General features: G+C 38.5%; 1 protein-coding gene and 1 long non-coding RNA gene across 9 annotated transcripts; both read left to right on the plus strand.

Moving 5' to 3' along the window:
* Window positions 1–6,080: 6,080 nt before the first annotated feature.
* LOC115753272 lies at window positions 6,081–21,120 on the plus strand. Of its 8 annotated transcripts, XM_048280780.1 has the most exons (6): window positions 6,082–6,240; window positions 6,304–6,325; window positions 6,362–6,421; window positions 9,079–9,085; window positions 20,356–20,436; window positions 20,671–21,120. In XM_048280780.1, the coding sequence occupies exons 1-6, from the start codon at window positions 6,202–6,204 to the stop codon at window positions 20,975–20,977; spliced, it is 516 nt and encodes a 171-aa protein (XP_048136737.1). In that variant the 5' UTR covers window positions 6,082–6,201; the 3' UTR covers window positions 20,978–21,120. The 8 variants fall into 8 exon arrangements, with proteins under 8 accessions (XP_048136728.1, XP_048136737.1, XP_048136733.1 ...); XM_048280771.1 differs by having other exon boundaries at window positions 6,081–6,240; window positions 6,304–6,421; XM_048280776.1 differs by lacking the exon at window positions 6,304–6,325 and having other exon boundaries at window positions 6,331–6,421.
* LOC115753274 lies at window positions 9,863–10,551 on the plus strand. The gene is made up of 2 exons (XR_004016848.2): window positions 9,863–10,026; window positions 10,309–10,551. It is a non-coding gene; the product is annotated as an uncharacterized LOC115753274 (long non-coding RNA).
* Window positions 21,121–21,854: the final 734 nt, after the last annotated feature.

The following is a 21,854-nucleotide window of genomic DNA, read 5'->3' on the forward strand; positions in this document are numbered from 1 at the left end:
TTTGATCCATAGCTTTGTTGCATGAGATGTTCGCGCGTGTACACTTGATGAAGTTGACCAAGTTTACAGTCTGTTTCGAGTTCTCTTCATCTAATGTTTTGGGCAGAAATTGGAAATGTTCGAGAAAGATTAATGAAATAATCACCATTTAGCATCAAAAGGAGTGTACAAAACGGCAAAAGGGTGGGATCATATGTTCCAAAGGGATCAGCAAAAGTTGAGGGTGTCTTCAGGATTTATTTGCTATATAGCAAGATCATGGCGTCTACAATCTGGGGCAGAAATTACAGTTTAGCCAACTCATAAGTTCTGGTTCAGCGTACGCACAAAGTAACTTAGAAGGGATTCTAAAGGAACGTGGGATACAAGGAGAAGTACCAAAATTTGCAATGCAGTCGGCCCCAGAACCAAATCAGAGAACCAAAAAGCAAAGAGGACAATAGTTTTATGTTGGCTTCAATTAGACAGAAACTTCTAATTGTCCCTTTGAATTCGTCGCCACACGAATTTATATCTCTAAACAGAGGATGAAATACAGTTAACAGAATTTAGGGTTCAGTTTAGGATTTAAGATAGGAATTAAGTTACAAAATGATGTTAATATACGGATATGTCGTAGTGATGATGTAATCAATGTCCAGGGGCCGTCCCGGGACTGGTTGAGACCCTTGGCAAGGCCATCTCTAAGCATGCTGTCCAGCCCGTGACAGGTGCTGGACCGCAAGATTAAAGAGTCCAGCCCGTGACAGGTGCTGGACCGCAAGATTAAAGAGTGCATTGGCCCCGCAAACGATCCGAACAATCACCGACACGTCCACAGGGCATGGAGACCATTATTTTTTCTTAAGGACAATTATCAAAAAAATTTCTGAATTTATTGAACTTATATCAATTCAGTTCTAAACCTTTCAACTGTATCAATATAGATCTAAGCCTTTTTGCGTTTTGCCAATTGAGTCTATCAAGACAATTTTAGTCTGAAATTACCGATGTCGACGACGGCCATCCTACGCGGTACAATTTAAAGATTTATAACTAAATTGGCACAAATGAAATAGGTTTACAATTCTTTTGTAATATATGTTGGGAAATATGATGATCACATTGGAAGAAATGAAATTATTTGCTTTACAATGTTGCTAATGATTACCGAAAAAATCCTTCAGGATATAATAAAATCTCGGAATGAGAATATCATATAGCAATTTTGCTATTTTTGCAAGAATTCTCAAGGGGAAACAATGGAAAAGGCGGTTGTATCCCTTTTTAAAAGAAAATGAAAGTAGAAATTGAAGCAAGTGAACATCAAACAAAATCGTTAATGTATAATAGCGAAAAGAAGACAACTTTCGTGTCCGCAAACTATAAATTCGGACACAACTCTTCATGTTCAAAAACTATCATGTCTAAAAAATTGCAACCTTTTAAAGGTTGTAAGAAATTTAAAATAAATATTTAAAATTAATAAAGATAACCGCAACTCTTTTGTGAACAATCGCACTATTTCGCTAGAACACAATAATTATTCTTTATAATATTAAATTTAAAATTTAGTAAATAAAAAATAATAATCATTGATTATTATCAATTTCGATCTGTGATCGCGCAAGTGTGTTAAGTGTTTAGTGTGTCTAATAATCGTGTCAAATTCGTGTCCCCACACGAGGATATAGCAGCATCTAGCCCACTTAACTCATTATCTTCATTTGAAAGGCTAGAATAGCCTTTGACTTATATATTGGCTCACACTCTCATTTTTCCTAACAAGAAAAAGGCATCGTTTTGAAACAAACTACCAACAATCCCTCATTTTGTTTGTAACACATAAGATTTCTAAATAAAAATTTAGAAAATAAAATACAACCAAAATTTCCATTAGATCAATAAACCTACATAAAGGTCTCTTTTGAGTTAAACCTTTACTTATTGCAAGTATATCAAAATTCTATATAAGTTACAAATAGTTGTAACTTTGAACTTGTTACTTTTATCGACCTGTAACTAGCAAGATTTTCTGACTATAAATACATAGGAAAATTAGCTGATTGTTAGGAGTAGATTCTAGTCAAATCCCATAAATCATGGAATTGTAATTGCTCTCTTATTTAGGCTTTGTTTCCTTTTTTGTTTGCTAGGATTTCTCTGTATATTAGCCTATAAATGTAACACTGTAAAGTAGCAAAACACAATGAATGAGAATAAGAATTTCTCTCCATCAAATTCTCACATGGTATCAGTGCCCTAGGCTAGATTTCTGGATTTCAAATTGTAGCATTCATTGCTGTATTTTTCAGCCTTCATTGTTGTCTATTCTCCAGAAAATTTTTCTTTTGTGCGCAGCCTTAATAGCTACATTATTCCGATTGCTAACCTTCTCTCTCCAAAATGATCACATCTGAAACCACACCCAAAGCCACATATGTAACACCCCGTAAATAGATCTAAATAAATAAGAATTGGACGTAATGGATTGGAAAGCTGACTTATGCGGAATGAAGTAATGGACAGACAGATGTAACTTTGAATTTGTGCTTGGGTCAACAAACAAATGGCGGTTGTGAGGCCGGGGATTGGGTTGGTTATTTGGAAAATCTCGGCCCACAAAGTACCCGGTCGTAGAAGGAGTCTATTGAAGTCTTAATGGTCTTGGCCAGCCATCGTAGGCTGCTCGGCGCTGGCCCAGCTCTTTTTGAATAGCTGGGTCTTCTTTTTGTTTCAGCTAACAAAATTTTTGGGCTATAATAATAATAAGGCCCAAATTGCCAATCCAGTAGTAACTTTGTTAACTCACCTTAAACCGTTGCTCACCCCAAAGTGACAAGCGGCAGAGTTTTCTCTTTCGGTACCTCCTCGACGACAGAACTCGATACTGCCTTTTTCTCTCTGTTTTGCGACCGCTTGGTTGGCCCAACTTCTTGCGATTGGTTAAGTGTCCAGCAACTTCTCAGCTCCGGGCGAACTCAAATCTTAGCACGCGGCAAGATCCAGTGTGAGTCGTGTCTCTAATTCATTTACTAGCCCCGTGCAACGCGAACTGGAATGGATAAGTTTGGGGAGATTGGGTTTTGACTCGTAAAGTAAAATTACTATTTATAAGTGGCCATTGGGTGCGCATGGTAACACTTCATATTGATTTCTCAACTTCTCGACCGAAGTTGATTTCTCAACTTCTCCTTCAAAGCGTAAGATGATTTTTCTACTTTTACTTCAAATTAACTTCTGATCGGAAAAATTCGTTTGATTATGGTTGAAAATTTCTACTTCTAGAACATTATTAACAAAATCTTCGACGGTCGGTCGGCGGCGGGCGACCGGTGGCGGGCGGCCCGCGGGCGACCGGGAGGCGGGCGGCCGACATCCGGCGGCGACCGGTGGCGGCCGGTTAGGCGGGCGGCCGGCGGGCGGCGATGCGCGGTCGGTGGAGGTCAATGTGATCGAAGAAGTGATTCTAAGGTGGAGAAGTAAAAAAAAATTACTTCTCAAAGTTGGCAAAAAATCTTGCCGTAAATTAAAAATTCTACCAGAAGTTGAAAATTCTACCGTAAGTCAATTTTTTTACCAAAACGATTTCTACTTCGGCAAGGTTTTTACCAAACAGATTTCCCCGCCAGATTGACTTCCGGCAGAGAAATCCAGAAGTAGAAGTGATTTCATGCGCACCCTAATTATGCAAGTGGCCTTAATCCGGACTCGGAACATTCGCACGTAATTCGTGAGATTTGATCAAATAACCTTAAGATTATCCATTCCAGTTCGCACGTATTTCTGTTGCTGCGGGAAGACTTTTGCCTGGTCATCAGTCAATTCAAATGTAATAATCTCCCCCACGATCAATCCTCACGACAGCAGACTCATTATTGTCAGTTTGGCAGCAACAGCAAGACTCTTGATTTTTCAATTCGGTTTAAATCTCGAGCCAAGTCCTCAAGAATAATTTAGGTAAGATTCCATAAATCACCATTATCGAGTTAAGTACATCATATAATATGACAAGCGTGCGATTGGCATTGTGAATTTGATCATTAGTTTGAGGAGGATCCTTCTCCCAAACAACAATTTTTTTTTAAAGGAACAGTAAGAAAAACCCACCCCCTTTTAAAATCGGAGTTTCTAGAGATTTACTAATAACCCGCGGGAGGACAATGTTGACTATTGAGCCTACGATTTGATAAGGTTAATCAAGGGAAAAGATAATTGGAGTCGAGATGAAAAGGACGAAAAATAATCTTGAGGGGCTCACCCTCACTACGTGTCGATTTAATAATAATTCGTTTGACCAACATGGATTTGATCGAGTCAAGACGATACGATCGCATTTTTTTTAGTGAAAAAAGTGGGAAGGAAGTTTTGATCAAATTTGAGACGTGATAAGAGAACAAGTCAAATGAATAAAATACATCAGTGAATTGGATATATTATAATTTTTTATTTTCTTTTAATCCGCAATTAGAGTTAATAATTTGAACTAGCATTTCTTTTAGTTTTCATGTACTTATATGTCTTTTCTGTTTTTGGGAACTTCATACTCATTGTTGGTTTTTTCTTGTTTCTACTCCATGCTTTTTTTTGTTTCTCTTTTTTTGTTTTATATCCTATTTTTGTCCTTCCGATTTCATCCCATTTTCAGGCTTACACAATCAATTTCGTGCTTGATGAGTTTTGACATTATCACAGCAGGATTATTAATGATATAATGTGGAATGACATGACATTGACTTGAATATGAATCCAAACATGTTAACTTCATGTTGAGTTCGATTCATGTTATCACCGACGGTAAAAAAGAACCACCTAATTAGTAGATGGAATAAAGATCGAAAATTTTGAGAAATGACTCAAACAAAGTTCTTTCTTATTTATAAGTAAAACGTGTGGGAGAGGCAACCTGCACAACTACTCTCTATCGGAAAAAAGTTGTGCTTGTGTCGGATGTTGATTAGATTTTTTTCAGGTTGACGAATGACTCAAGCAAATTTGAGCCATTGGATCCTTTTAACACTTTTAAGATTCTAATTCGAATAATTTGAAAAGCAATTTGAACAGTCTCATGCCGATAATTTCCTAATTAAAGAGCATTTTCACAAAAAAAAAAAAGAAAAAAAGAAAAAGAAAAGAGTTTGGATAAAGGAAGAAGAACGGTATGTGCGATGTGCCAGTCCTGATCCTCATTTTGGACCACGCGTATACAGGAAAAAATTATGAAGCAACCAATCCTTCTCTGTCTGTCGGCAAAGAATTCAATACGTGGTGTATTAAATGGACTTCAATTTCTTCAAGCAATCACATCCATATGTTTGCCCCACAATCATGTAGAAAAGTTGATTGCCTCTATCCTTTCGAAAATTCGATCTGACATAATCCACATAGTGATTTAAAAAAAATGGAAAAAAAAAGTTGAACTGATTTATATGTCCTCTAAAAATAATTTGATTGGCCAAGCCTCACCTCGGTCTCACGGCTATGGAGGAGCCGTGAAGACTTGGTTGCCGGAGCATGAACATAGAGAGGGAGGGGCCGGCGGTATTAATATGAAATCGAGCCGTGAAAAATGATGGCCTCCGCGTCAATCCCCCTTGATATAATGGTCCAAATTCAGTTTAATAGAGAAAATTATCCAAAATTTTTTTTAAAATTATTGTGTTTTTTGTCAATTTAGTTTTAAACCCTTTTAATTTTGTCAATTGAGTTATAAACGTTTTCACGTTTTACCAATTGAGTCTATCTAACTTATTTTAGCCAAAAATTGCTGACATGAACGCGACCGTTTAAATCAAAAGCCTGATTTCTGAGAAGTAAGAAAAGATGGCCTCCATTTGATATAATGGTCTAAATTCTGCGGTTAAGTTCGTGGAATAATGGCCAGTTTCACAAGTAAGGAGAAAACGAAAAATGGCCGTCGTGGATGCGATGATGGACAAAAAGCCTAAAATGCGGGGAACATGAAGTATATCATCTTCAGATAAAGGATACCAATCAGTCGCCTCATTTCAAGCCACTGGTCTTCCTCCACATGACTCCTTGGTCACCAGTCAGGTATTTGGGCCCCCACTCGTTTCCTTTATAAATTCCCCATTTCTTCCGCCTTCAATCACCACACAATCTCACCTAACATAACCTTGGAGAACGAGATTTCCTTGAGAGAGAGATTCACCAAAATGTCTGATCACGGTCACCACGGCCCCGGCGGAGGCCCTGGCGGGCATGGCCCCGGTGGGCACGGCCCTGGCGGAGGCCCCGGAGGTCCTGGCGGAGGCCCTGGAGGCCACGGTGGTGGTCCTGGCGGCGGAGGCCCTGGCGGCGGAGGCCCTGGCGGACATGGCCCCGGCGGAGGTCCGGGCGGACACGGCCCCGGTGGAGGACCTGGAAGCCACGGTGGTGGTCCTGGCGGAGGAGGCCATGGAGGTCCGGGTGGTGGACCCGGGGGAGATCACGGCCATGGTGGACCGGGAGGGCATGGCCCCGGAGGCCATGGTCCTGGAGGAGGCCCACACCACGGTGGACGCTAGTTCGCCACCGCTCCGCGGTTGTGGACTAGTGCCACATGGTTGATATGTGATGTGAAGTGTCTCCGGTGCCTTTTTAACTCTCTTTTATCTGGGAAAAAAGGGACAATAAGCACCATGTGGAGTCGGTCATGTAGTTTGAGCTTGCAAATATCCTAATGAATTTCAAGTTCCTAATTTGATCCATAGCTTTGTTGCATGAGATGTTCGCGCGTGTACACTTGATGAAGTTGACCAAGTTTACAGTCTGTTTCGAGTTCTCTTCATCTAATGTTTTGGGCAGAAATTGGAAATGTTCGAGAAAGATTAATGAAATAATCACCATTTAGCATCAAAAGGAGTGTACAAAACGGCAAAAGGGTGGGATCATATGTTCCAAAGGGATCAGCAAAAGTTGAGGGTGTCTTCAGGATTTATTTGCTATATAGCAAGATCATGGCGTCTACAATCTGGGGCAGAAATTACAGTTTAGCCAACTCATAAGTTCTGGTTCAGCGTACGCACAAAGTAACTTAGAAGGGATTCTAAAGGGACGTGGGATACAAGGAGAAGTACCAAAATTTGCAATGCAGTCGACCCCAGAACCAAATCAGAGAACCAAAAAGCAAAGAGGACGACAGTCTTATGTTGGTTTCAATTAGATAGAAACTTCTAATTGTCCCTCTGAAGTTCGTCGCCACACGAATTTATATTTCTAAACAGAGGATGAAATACATTTAACAGAATTTAGGGTTTAGTTTAGGATTTAAGATAGGAATTAAGTTACAAAATGATGTTAATATACGGATATGTCGTAGAGATGATGTAATCATGTCCGGGGGCCGTCCCGGGACTGGTTGAGATCCTTTGGCAAGGCCATCTCTAAGAATGCTGTCCAGCCCATGAGAGGTGCTTGACCGCAAGATTAAAGAGTTCATTCGCCCCGCAAACGATCCGAACGATCACCGAAACGTCCCAACACGGCCACAGGGCATGGAGACCATTATTTTTTCTTAGGGACAAATATAAAAAAAAAATTCTAAATTTATTGGACTTATATCAATTCAGTTCTAAACTTTTTAACTGTAGCAATCTTGTCATAAATATTTTCGCGATTTGTCAATTGAGTCAATTCGGACAATTTTAATTTGAAATTGCTGATGTAGACGGCGACCGTCCTACGTGGCATAATTTAAAAGTTTATAACTGAATTGACACAAATAAAATAAGTTTACAATTCTTTTGTAATATATGTTGGGAAATATGATGATCGAATGGGAAGAAATGAAATTATTTGCCCCCACAACGTCGCTAATGATTACTAAAAAGGTCCTCCAGGATATAATAAAATCTCGGAATGGGAATATCATATAGCAGTTATACTATTTCTGCAAGAACTCTCAAGGAGAAACAATAGAAAAGACGGTTGTATCCCTTTTGAAAGAAAATGAAAATAGAAATTGAAGTAAGTGAATATCAAACAGAATCGTTTAATATATAATAGCGAAAAGAACACAACTTTCGTGTCTACAAACTGTAAATTCGGACACAACTCTTTATGTTTGAAAATTGTCATGTCTAAAAAATTGAAACCTTTTAAAGGTTGTAAGAAATTTAAAATAAAAATTAATAAAGATATCCGCAACTCTTTTATGAATAGTCACATTATTTCGCCGTAACACAATAATTATTCTTTATAATATTAAATTTAAAATTTAGTAAATAAAAAATAATAATTGTTGATTATTATCAATTATGATCTGTAACTACGCAAGCATGCTAAATGCTAAGTGCATCTAATAATCAAGCCAAATTCGCGTACCCGCATGAGGATATAGTAGGATCTAGCATACTTAACTCATTGTCTTCATTTGAAAGGCGAGAATAGCCTTTCACTTATATATTGGCTCACACTCTCTCATTTTTCTTTACAAGAAAAGGCACCATTTTGAAACAAACTGCCAACAATTCCTCATTTTGTTTGTAACACAAAAGATTTCTAAATAAAAATTTAGAGAATAAAATACAACCAAAATTTCCATTAGATGAATATATCTACATAAAAGTTTCTTTCGAGTTAAACCTTTACTTATTGCAAGCATATCAAATTTCTATAAAAGTTACAAATAGCTATAACTTTGAACTTGTTACTTTTGTTGAGCTATAAATACGTAGGGAAATCAGTTGATTGTTAGGAGTAGATTCTAGTCAAATCCCATAAATCGTAGGATTGTAATTGCTCTCTTCTTTAGGCTTTGTTTCCTGTTTTTGTTTGCTAGGACTTCTCTATTTATTAGCCTATAAATGTAACACTGTAAAGTAGCAGAAAACAAAGAATGAGAATAAGAATTTCTCCCCATCAAATTCTCATATGGTATCTGAGCCCAGGCTAAATTTCTGGATTTCAAATTGCAGCCTTCATTGCTGTCTATTTTCTAGAAAAATTTTCTTTTGTGCGCAGCCTTCATAGTTGTATTATTGCTATTGTATTCTTGCTAACCTTCTCTCTCCAAAATGACCACATCCGAAACCACACCCAAAGCCACAGATTCCGCCTCCCCTATCACAAACCAATCGTAGGAGCTCATCTCATCACACATGACGGGTGATCTTCAAAATATTATGCCAACCTATAGACTGTATGAGAAAAACTATCTCAAGTGTTCACAATTCGTCAAGATGTGCTTGAAGGGAAAAGAAAACTTAGTCATCTACTGGGAACATGACCCAAGCAAGGAGATCCTAATTTCGATGCATGGGATGAGCTTGATTCAATGATCATGTCATGGCTATGGAATTCCATGGAACCAGCCATAAGTGATACTTGTATGTTCAAAGGGGATTTGGGATTCCATCCGATGGATGTACTTAAAGGCCCGTGATGCAGCCCAAGTGTATGAAATTAAGGTGAAAATCAGTGGGACAAGACAAAGAGGTAAGACTGTTACTAAGTATGCTAATTCTTTGCAGAGCTTATGGCAAGAACTTAATCATTATCATGTATTCCAATGCAGTGTCCAAAAGATGCAGCCATTCTGAAAAATTTTATTGAAAAAGGATCTAGTCTACAATCTCTTAGTTGGGCTTGATTCTGAATTTGACCAAGTCAGAATTCAAATACTTGGCAAGGAGGAAGTGTCATGATTGGAGGAAATAATTTCCTTGATACAAGCGGAAGAAAACCATTAATCCATCATGCTCAAACCACAAGCGGTAAAAAGGTCAGCCTTAACAATTAAAAAGGTTGATGAAAGGGGTGACCTACCAAGGAAAGACAACCAGGACAACTTGTTATATGCCTACCGCAAGAAGCCGAGACATACAAAGCAGCAATGCTAGAAATTGAATGGCAAACCAATTACTTCAAGCCTAGCATGGGTGAACCGGACAACACAGCCAAGACCTCGAGTCCATCTAACCGAGTAAGCTAGTTATGAAGAAGTTAAGGAGAAAACAACCTTCGATAGTGAAGAAATTGAGAAAGTAAGAGATTTGTTAGGGTCTCTTAATAAACCCTCCGGTGCATGCTCACTAGCACTCTTAGGTAATTCTTGGGTTATTGATTCTGGTGCTATTAATCATATCACTCACACCTCATCACATTTTAGGACCTATACACCTTGTCCCAGTAATAGGAAGATCATTGTGGCCAATGAATCTCTTGCTACTGTTGCGGGAGTTGGAGAAGTCCCTGTCACACCTAATGTTGTCTTTAAAGATGTCCTTCATGCCCTTAAACTGTCTTCCAATCTTATCTCTGTACAAAAACTCACAAAAGATCTTCATTTTCAAGCTATTTTTTTACCCATCTTGCTGTGTTTTTTAGGATCGGGGCTCGGAGAAAAGGATTGAACTTACTAAGGAACAAAGTGGGTTGTACTACCTTGAAACACCACTCACTGCAAGAAGAATCATGATAAATCTATCTTCATCGTTTCTTAATACTTCAAACAAAGAAGCTATTTTGTTTCATCATTTTCGTTTTGGTCATCCGTCCTTTTAAGTCTTGAGTATTATGTTTCCATCCTTGTTTAAAGGTTTGAATATCAAAGATTTCCATTGTGATGTTTGCGAGTTAGCCAAGCATGAGAGCAATCATCGTAGCTCTAATCCTTTTGACTTGATACACAGTGACATTTGGGGACTTCCACAATTCTAAACATCTTTGGAGCTCGTTGGTTTGTCACTCTAATTGATGATTGCTCTAGGGTCACTTGGACATTTTAACTCAAACATAAATATGATGTGAGTAGCATTATTTCGGGAAAAGTACACTAGAAGTGCCATAACTTGTGTACGACGTTTACTTGAGTGCCATAACTTTCAAAACGTTCACTTAAGTGCCATAACTTTCAAAAATCGTTCACTTGAGTGCTAAGTCGGAGCAAAATCATTCACTTGAGTGCTACAAGAACTTTTTCGGCATACCACGTCGCCTTTCCGGCGTGCCACGTCATCTTTCCGGCGACTACAGTAACTTTTTCGGCTGCCACGTTAACATGGCACTCAAGTGAACGATTTTTAAAAGTTATGGCATTTAAGTGAACGTTTTAAAAGTTATGGCACTCAAGTGAACGCCGTACAAAAGTTAAGACACTTTTAGTGTACTTTTCCCCATTATTTCTTTCCTTCGTTCCATGACTCAAACTCTGTTTGTAGTCAAGACCAAGGTCTTTTGATCGGATAATGCTAGAGATTACTTCAATCAAGTATTGTCCCCTTATTTTCAAAAGGAAGGCATTATTCATGAGTCATCTTGCGTGAATACACCACAACAAAATGGAATTGCTAAAAGAAAAAATAGTAATGTCCTTAACACAACTTATACCTCGTTGTTTCACAAGCAGGCTCCTAAAACCTATTGGGGGGAAGCTATTCTTACGGCTACATACATGATCAATTTATTACCATCACGTACATTAGACCACAAGACCCCTAGTTCTTTCTCAGTTCTATCCTCATTTCTGTACATCTAATAGCCTTACACCTCGAGTCTTTGGTTGTATTTCCTTTGTCCGCATTCATCATCATCAACAAGGAAAGCTAGATCCTTATGTAATCAAATGTGTGCTTTTTGGTTACTCACAAACACAAAAGGGTTATAAATGTTACCATCCGCCTTCAAAAAAATTCTATCTCTCTACGGATGTCACCTTTGTTGAAAATAAACCGTATTTTTCAAAACCTTATCTTCAAGGGGAGATTTCACTCATGGAAGAAAAGGGCCTTGGGGTTATTGATAACCTAGATTTATCGTCTAATGTCCCTATCAATCCAAACTCGTCCATTGTAGCTCATGAACCTACCTTGAATCCTATCTCTCATGAACCTTCCTTGAATCCTATCTATTGTCCACCACATTCTCACACACACCAATCGGTTTCTATTCCTTTTCCCACTAGTCCAACTCATTTTCATGATTCTATGAGATTTTCTCAAGTGTACTCAAAGAGGACAACCATTCCAACAAAAGAGCAAGTCCGAAATATCACTTGGGGTACCGCCAATGAGAGCACGAAAATCCCGAACCTCCCGTACAGCTTAGTGATACACCTAAGGCTGATCTTGATTCGCCTATTGCTGTTAAAAAAGGGACTCGAGAGTATACCAAGGAACTAGTTTATCCACTATCAAATTATGCGTCCCTTGACAGATTATCATCACCATACTGAAACTTTCGTCCGAGTTTAAACACTATTGATGTCCCTAACACTTTGTCTAAAGCACTGTCAAAAGACGAATGGAGAAATGCATTGAAAGAAGAGATGAAGGCACTGGAAAAAAAATAAAATGTAGGAAATTGATGATAGGCCATAAGGGAAAAATCCAATTGCCTCGCAGTGGGTATTCACCGTGAATTACAAGGCAGATGGTTCTCTAGAGAGGTACAAAGCAAGATTAGTTGCGAAGGGTTATACTCAAACATATGGAGTGGATTACCCAAAGACATTTGCACCAGTGGCTAAAATGAACAATGTAAGAATTTTACTATCATTAGCTGCTCATTTTGATTGGGAACTTCAACAGTATGATGTGAAGAATGCATTCTTATATGGAGATTTGGAAGAGGAAATCTACATGAACATGTCATCTAATTTTGAAGGAAAGGAAACAATCGAAAAGGTTTGTACGAACTCAAGCAATCACCTAGAGCCTGGTTTGGATGATTTGCTAGAGTCATAAAGACATCTAAATATAAACAAAGCCAGGGAGATCATACCATATTCATAAAACACTCGGATGCAAGGGGAATTACAACATTGTTAGTGTATGTTGATAACATAATAGTCACAGGCAATGCTGAAAGGGAGAAACAGCAATCGAAACAATGCTAGATTAAGGAGTTTGAAATGAAGGAGGTAGGAAAGCTGCGCTATTTTCTAGGAATTGAGGTTTCATACTCAAAGCAAGGGATCTTTATTTCACAACGAAAGTATGTGATGGATCTTTTGGAAGAAACCGAAAAGCTTGGTTGCAAACCAGTAGTTACTCCAATTGAACCGAACCGGAGACTAGCAAAAGCAAAAGAGGAGGCAGCAGTGGATCAAGAAATGTATCGGCGATTCGTGGGAAAGCTAATTTACCTTGCTCATACCCGACCAAATATCTCCTATGTAGTAAGATTAATTAGTCAATTCATGCATAATCCAAAGGAGTCACATCTACAAGTTCCTCATCTAGTCCCACCTACTTGAAAGGAAGCCTAGGAAAGGGAATATTATTCAAGAAGAGTCCCGATCTCAAGCTTAAGGCTTATACAAATGCGGATTATGTTAGATTAGTGGTTGACAAGAGGTATACAACTGGTTATTGTACCTTCCTTGGAGGTAACTTGGAGAGGTTAAAAACAAAATGTGATGGCAAGATCTAGTGCAGAATGTGAATTTAGGAAAGTAGTTCAAGGAATATGTGAGCTACTGTGGCTCAAGATCATTCTTGATTACTTAAAGATTAAGTGGCAATTCTCAAGATAGTTACTTGAAGAGTAACCTCCACTTTTTTTGAAACTTTAATTCTCAAGATAGTATCTGCTTTGCCCAAATCTTTCAATTTAAATATGAAAGTTAGATATTTCTTAGTCTCAATGATTTCAATCATATTAGTTCCAAGAATAAGCATATCGTTAACGTATAAGCAAACTAAAAAATCATATTTTTTAGTAAAATTAAAATAAATACACTTATCACCACTATTTGTTTGAAATCGTTGGACAATATGACTGAATCAAATTTTTCATGCCACGGTTTAGGTGCTTACTTAAACCCATACGGAATTTAATCAATTCGGATTCTTTCCTTTCATTTTCGGGAATAACAAAACCCTTTGGTTGTTTCATATAAATTTTAGGGATATGTTCACTAAAAATCCTAAAACTTGTCACGAAAGTGCAATTGAGACCTAAAACTTGTAAAAAGTGCAATTGAGTCCTAAAACTTGTTAAATTGGTGCAATCAAGTCATTCTGTTAATTTCATCCAATTTCACTAACGTAAAATGTTGACGTGGCTTTTTTAATATACTCTCTTTCCTACGTGACAATGACGTAGTTAAAACAACATCGTTTTTGTCCAAATCTGATTTTTAATATAATGTTTATATAAAATAATTAAAAATAAGCTAAAATTGTTTATTTATAAGAAGAAGAAGAAGAAGAGGATAGAAGCAGATTAGCGACAAGGGCTGGCCATCTCACCATCGCCGGAAAGAGTCGACAATGGTGGGGAAGGTCGGGACTCGACAACCCCGACCGACCAATGGTGAGGGCCACCAAGAGGGGCCGACTCCCACCACAGTGGCCCATGGCCAAAATTGGGGTGTGAGAAAAGAGAGAAAATGGTCAAAAAGGGAGATCATAGTGTGACCTTGGTCTTCTAAAGCAGAAGATAGCCAACTTCACTAAGGAGAGAGACTCGGATCAATTTCACAACCCTAGAAACCTCTTCTTGGCTCTGGTAGTATTCTTTCCTTATCATTTTCGATCTTATATGTTGGGTGTTAAACCGATCCGACAGTTTGAGAAAATTCTTGTCCCATCACTCTCTTTTTCTGTTTCATTTTCATCTTTTGCCTGTCGTTTCTAAGTATTTTATTTGTCTTCATTGTTTTTCCATTTTGGGTGATAAATCGATTCCCATCAACCACTTTCCCACCATCATCGGCCCTTCCCGGCGGTGGTAGGGTGGCGGTGGCGGTGGCGGCAAGGGCCGAAGCCCTCCCGCTAGTTATGCTTCTACTTTTTTTTTTATTTTAAAATTTTATTTTATTTTTTAAATTAATTTAAATAAAAAGTATATTAAAAATTAGATTTGGATCAAAACGACTTCGTTCTTGCTATGTTATTGCCATATAGGAGAGACAAAATAGTCAAGAAAATTCACGTCAGTATTTTCCGTTAGCCAAATTGGACACGGTTAATGGAAATACTTAATCGTACCAATTTGAAAAGTTCTATAACTCGATTACATTTTTTTGCAAGTTTTAGTACTCAATTACACTTTTGTGATAAATTTTAAAACTTCTAGTGAATCTATCCCTAAACTTTCTCATTTAAACCTCCATTTAAGAAAGTAGTTTTAACATCCATTTGATGAACACAAGAATCATAAATTAATGCTAAGGCAAAAGAATTTGAATAAATGTTATATGTTCTACAGGAGCATATGTATCAAAATAATATATTCCTTCTTTTTGCCTATACCTCTTAGCAGCTAATCTAACTATCAAAATTGTATTTTCTCCCGAAAATCCATTTGCACCAAACAGGTTTGGATCCTTCAAGAAGTCCGCTAATAGCCAATTATTATTGGACGTAATTGAGTCCATTTCATCACTTATAGCTTCTTTCCAAAAGGAAGCAACTCGAGAAGACATAGCTGCACTAAAACTTTTAGGATCATCTTCTAGATTTAATATTGAAGTGTATTTAGTTACCACGTTATTATCTCTATCTCCTTCAACAATGAAAACATGAGTAATAAAGTATGGACCTAAATCTTTCAACTTTCTTATTATAGTGCTTCTCCTAGGTTCAATCATGTCTTTAGAATCATTAGTTCCTTTCTCATGAGAATCTTCTTGTGTTTCTATAGGTTTTGAATTATTCGTATCTTGTATTTAAATATAAGTATCAATAATTTCAAAACCTATAGAACATTTTTCCTCAAAGAATTCAACATCTGTTGATTCTACATTGACATTAAACTCTAAATCGATAAACCTATAAGATTTATTGTTTCTAGCATATCCAATAAAAACATTTTGGATAGCTATAACACCAAGTTTCAACCTCTTAGGGCCAGGTACTTTGTAGTATTCCAAACACTCCATACTTTAAGGCATAGCAAGTTTGTCTTTCTACATTTTCACAATTCACAGGAGCTTATATTATTTCTCATGGATGATATTTTATTACGAATGTAACATGATATAAGTAATGTCTTTTCCCAAAGATTAATTGGTAGCTTTGAATTAGAAAGCATACAATTAACCATTTCTGTTAAGCCAAACCATTTTGTTTTGGAGTGTACGGTGCTGAAACTTGATGAATGGTACCATGTTCTTCATAAAAGGCTAAAAAATAATTTGAAATATTCTCCACTTCTATCCGAACGTAGAACTTTAATTTTCCTTTCTAATTGATTTTTCACTTCAGCCTTATATTTCTTAAGTACGGAAAATGCTTCATCTTTTGATCTCGGAAGATAAACATATAAATATCTTGTGCAATCATCCACAAAGAGAATGAAATAATTTTAACCACCTTGCGTTAATGTGTCATTGAATTCGCGTATGTCAATATGCGCCAAATTCAATAAATTCGAACTTCTTGTAACACTAGGAAATAGTTACTATTAATTTAGGCTTACCAAAGACTTCACATTTATGGGATTCGCCGTTAAAATTTATCAAATCTAACTTTTTTCATACTCTTTAAATAGCAAAAATTTAGATGTGCTAATCTACTATGCCATAAAAAAGGAGAATCAACAATATAAGCAGAAGATGCAGTCTTATTATTAATACTCAATTGATATATGCCGTCATTGGCATAAAACCTTTCTCATAAACAACCCATTCTTGGACAGGATGACCTTTTCGGATTCAAACAAAACCCAAAACCCCCTATTTTACAAAGTAAATCAATAGAAACTGAGTTCCTCCCGATTTCGAGTACAAACAATACATTAAGAAGGGTAACCTTCTTTCTAGAAGTAAAGTCTAAAGCCACTACACCTTTGCCAGCAAGCTTTGTAAGAACATTATTTTCCATCTCGACCTCTTGAACATTCACGTCAACAGCCTCTTCAAAGTGCTTGAACATTGATTAGTCCTTGCATGCATGAAATATTGCCCTAGAATCTACCCATGAACTAGATCCGAAAGAGGCATAATTGATTTTAGAAATCATGGCCACAAAATCATTAATTTTTTCAGAAACATTCATGTCCGAAAGCATGATTAAAACCATGGCCACATAGTTTTCTTCAACCATATTAGCATTTGCCTTCATTGTTGTCTGCTCGTCCTTGGATGTACTCTTGTGTTGCCTACACTCCTTGGTATAGTGACCCTCTTTGCCATAAACAAAGCTGCAACCTTATTTTTTTCTTCTGTATCTTCTTGAAATTCTTCCCTCTCTTGAGTTTCAAGTTTTGGTGATTTTTGGATTGAAATCCATGTCCATCTACAATATTCACTTTGGTGTCACACAAAATGGAACTATTACGTAAACATAACTCTTCCTCAATTCGAAGATATTTTTGATTTACTGCAAAGGGATGTCCTCTGACTTATGCACCACCTTGAAAAGATTGGAATATGTATCTTGAGAATTTAATGAATTGTAAAACTAACTACAACGCCTTTGTGAATTGTCCGTAGGACAGAATAGTTGTTTTTTTTTATAATTAATAAATTCAAAATTTGGTAAATAAAAAAAATAATCGTTTATTATTGCCAATTTTGATCCGCAACCACAAAAGCATGCTGAGCGCGCCAAATTCGCGCACTCGCACACGAGTATAGTAGAGACTAGCTCACTTAATCTATTGTCTTCATTTATTCTAGCCTTTCACTTATATATTGGTTCACATGCTCCTATCTTTCCTATGTGGGACAAAGAAAATGCACATTTTATTTATGTTACAAACAAACTACCAACAATATATACATTTTTCTTACAGTTCAATTCTTGAATTTATATATGAGTTGGACTTGGCGGATGATTACCTACTACGGGCCATGATACCCTCAATAAGATTTTTTCCGGCATTGACACAAATGATAATTATCTAAATTTTTCAATCGTCCTAATCTAATAAAGTCGATCATATGCGTTTTGGATTTGTTTTCTCGTTGTTCTTTTGGTTGACGGCCGTGACAATGTATGCCGCGGAGAACACATTAGAGAAAACGCATCTATTGCATAGAGGGGAAGATTGTCCTTTTTTCCCATAAATAATCACTTATGAAAAAACTAATAATATAAGTTTGGGATAAGTGTATTGAAAGTCCTAAAACTTGCCACAGAAGTGCAATTGAGTCGTAAAACATTCAAAAAAGTGTAATCAAGTCCTAAAACTTATCATGACAATACAATCGAGTCTTAAAACCTTCAAAAGCGCAATCAAGTGCTAAGACTTGTTAAATAAGTGTAACCAAGTCCTAAAATTTTCAAAAAGTGTAATCAACGGAAGGACTCAATTTGACAAGTTTTAGGATTTGATTGTATTTTTTTAAAGTTCTAGGATTCCATTGCAAATTCTGACAAGTTTTAGAACTTAATTGTACTTTTTGAAAGTTTTTGAACTCAATTTCACTTTTGTAATAAGTTTGAGGTCTCTCAACTAGCTTATCCCTACAAGTTTCATAACAAATATTGGAGGATTGAATTGTGTAAAGAGCTGTCTTTCAAACTAAATCCACGAACCCTATACCAAAGATGTTGGTTGCATAGGGCTAAATGTAAAGAGTGGGAAGGGAGAAAAGTACATAATCAATAATTTGGGGCTAATTCCATTAAAAATCCCAATTTGATATACACATGCTGCATTTACCCCAAACTAATTTTCATATAAAAAACTCCAAATTGGATTACTCCCAAATTAAGTTTCGCGTCACACAAATATCTAATCAATATACCTGGATATCATTTATTCTAAATCGTTATATTTGTGCTACATTTATCCTAATTTTTTAGACTTTTTGTAACATGAAAATCAGTTTGGGATAAATGTGACATGAATGTATCAGTATGAAATTTTTTGTGACACGAAAATTAGTTTGGGAATAATGTAGCATGGGTGTATCTATTTGGGGGCCTTTTTGTGATGTGAAAATTAGTTCGGAGTTGATGTCGTACGAGTGTATTAATTTGGGATGTTTAGTGGTATTAACATTACCTATAGAAAATAACAACTTACCCACTAAACGAGGATCCTTATACCACTTTTCACATTCAACTACAAATACTGAAAAACCATTTGAACAGCCTCAATCCTTGATGAGGAACATCTTCTAAAAAATAATAAAAATAACAATAAAAACAGACACTGTATAAAGGAAGAACTGTTGGTGCCATGTGCTAGTCCTGACCCTCAATAATTGGACCAAGTATACAAGAAAAATTTATGAAGCAAGGAGCCCTTCTCTGTCTGTCGGCAGAGAATTTAATCTGCGATGGTCCTAAATGAACTTCAACTTCCTCGAGCATTTCCATCCATACGTTTTCCCCCACAAATCAACGATGACCTTTAATGCATCTCTTATCTCTATCCTTTTGAAAAGTTGATTGCCTCTTATGCTTTTTAAAAGCTGATCTGACGTAATCCAATTAGCGAAAAGGGCAAAATTGAATTGCTTTATTTGTCCCCTAAAAGTAAATTTAATTGGCCGAGCCTCGCGGAAACGACGTCATCGAATCAAGTCACGCGGCCATGAAGGAGTTGCCAAGGCTCGATTGCAGAAGCATGGACATAGAGAGGGAGGAGGCCGACCCAACGGTTGGGTAGCTCGGCCTAGATGACGCGGCAAGGCTTCGCCTGAGGCGGCGGTGACTGAGGGTACGACGGCGGAGGGTGGCGCGGCAGAGGCTGTGGCGGAGCTATAAGGAGAGGAGGAGAGGAGAGAGGAGGTTTGCGGGGTAACGTTTTTTTGTGAGGGGATTCGAGACAGATTTTCTCGATGACTAAATTTAGACAAGGTATTGAGATCTCATGTTGCGGAATCTACACGTGAACCGAACGCTTAGGGTACATTTATTTCACTAAAAAAACTTCATAATTAAATAAAATATCTACAAAAAAACGAATTTTTTTTTTTTTGGTGATTCACAGAGAATAATGGAGATCATTTTTATCTCAATTTAAGATTGTTGTTTTCTTTTGTAGATCGGTTAGCTTTTCGTCTTTCAAATAGTAAAAAGTCGAAAAATAACATCTCAAAAATATTTTTTTCAAATTAAAGGATCCTTATTTATTAAGTCAATGGATGGAATAATTGCGAGTTTCGCAAGTAATAAGAAAACGAGACGTGGCCTGAGGCGGATGTGACAACGGATAAAGCCTAAAATGCGGGGAACATGAACTTTCAACTTCACACAAAGGACACCAATCAGTCGCCGGGAGGCAGTACACTTCAACCTGCTGGTCTTCCTCCACGGTGCTCGTTTGTCACCAGCCTATATAAATCCCTACATTTCCTACCTTCAACCGCCACAAATTCTCGGCGAACATACCTTTGGAGAACAGGATTTCCTTGGGAGACAAAGAGTAACCAAAATGTCTGATCACGGCCACCACGGCGGTGGCGGGCACGGCCCTGGTGGTGGAGGTGGACATGGCCCTGGTGGAGGCCACGGAGGCCCCGGTGGTGGTCATGGTGGAGGCCACGGAGGTCCAGGCGGCGGACACGGACATGACCATGGTGGCGGCCACGGCGGTCATGGCCCTGGTGGAGGGCCCGGTGGAGGCCACGGAGGTTCGGGTGACGGACATGACCATGGTGGCGGCCACGGCGGTCATGGCCCTGGTGGAGGGCCCGGTGGAGGCCACGGAGGTTCGGGTGACGGACATGACCATGGTGGCGGCCACGGCGGTCATGGCCCTGGTGGAGGCCCTAGTGGAGGCCACGGCGGTCCGGGTGGCGGACATGACCATGGTGGCGGCCATGGCGGTCATGGCCCTGGTGATGGTCATGGTGGAGGCCATGGAGGTCCCGGTGGAGGACACGGACATGACCATGGTGGCGGCCATGGCGGTCATGGCCCTGGTGGAGGCCACGGTGGTCCTGGCGGCGGAGGCCATGGTGGTCCAGGCGGCGGACACGAGCATGACCATGGTGGTGGCCAGGGTGGCAAGCCCGGAGGAGATCACGGCGGCCATGGAGGACCAGGCGGGCATGGCCCTGGTGGCCATGGTCCTGGAGGCGGCCACCCCCACGGCTGATGCTAGTTTGCCACTGCTTGGCGATTGTTGCGAATTAGCGTCCCATGGTTGATATGTGATGTAAAGTATCTCCGCTGCATTTTAACTACCTTTGATTTGGGTAAAAAAGGAGAAGATGTAATAAGCGCAATGTGGAGTCGGTCACGTAGTTGAGCTTGGCACTATCCTAATGAATTTCTAGTTTCCAATTTGATCGATACCTTTGCTCATGAGATGTTGATGCGTGTACACTTGGTGCACCAAAGTTGGATCGTCGCCAATTTTTCGTGTAGGATAAGCACGTATATTAGCGTGAGATGCACGGAGGTGCACATGAAAACAGTTCATCTCAAACAATTTTACTTGTGAGGGATGTCATGTGGTGCACTATGATCGAATCCTTAGATAAGGTGACCGGAAGACATGAAAGACCAAACGAAGTATTTTCTTAAGCTGTCGAGCTTCAAAATTCTCCTGCAATAAACAGGTTATAAGTGAAAGGAACATAACTCCAATTTGAGAGTCAAAGTAGAACCATGTTTCCTCACAAGTACCGTTCATGAACCAGCGATTCACGGTCAGAGACATAGAAACATGAACACAGTACTTCACAACACGGAAATTGAAAGCGAACTAGGCCAGTCTCGATCACAGACGGTCCACATTCACTATATGAAGAGAAGTCTGTTTTATGCCCCTTATCCAACCTCTTACATTAGTAGAAGTTTTGTAGTCTGTCATCTTCCTCGTGGTTTGTTGTCTCCATACAAGAAAATTTACGTTCTGTTTTGAGTCCTTCACGTCGTGTTTTGGCAGAAATCAGGAATGTCCGATAAAGATTAATGTTCTTACACCATTTTTATCAAAGGGCTGCACAAAACGGTCAAGAGGGCAACCACAAGCGGTGAGTGACAGCCGTTGAGTTCAATGATCGTCCAAACCCAATTGAC

This window comes from Rhodamnia argentea, chromosome 1 (assembly GCF_020921035.1).
Source record: "Rhodamnia argentea isolate NSW1041297 chromosome 1, ASM2092103v1, whole genome shotgun sequence".
Classification (NCBI taxonomy): domain Eukaryota; kingdom Viridiplantae; phylum Streptophyta; class Magnoliopsida; order Myrtales; family Myrtaceae; genus Rhodamnia; species Rhodamnia argentea.

Excerpts from the sequence above, each read along its gene's own strand:
- LOC115753272 (XM_048280767.1), top strand. Across the intron at positions 20,437-20,670 it reads GCGGTCATGGCCCTGGTGGA|GGTCATGGTGGAGGCCATGG; the intron begins GGGCCCGGTGGA and ends GGCCCTGGTGAT.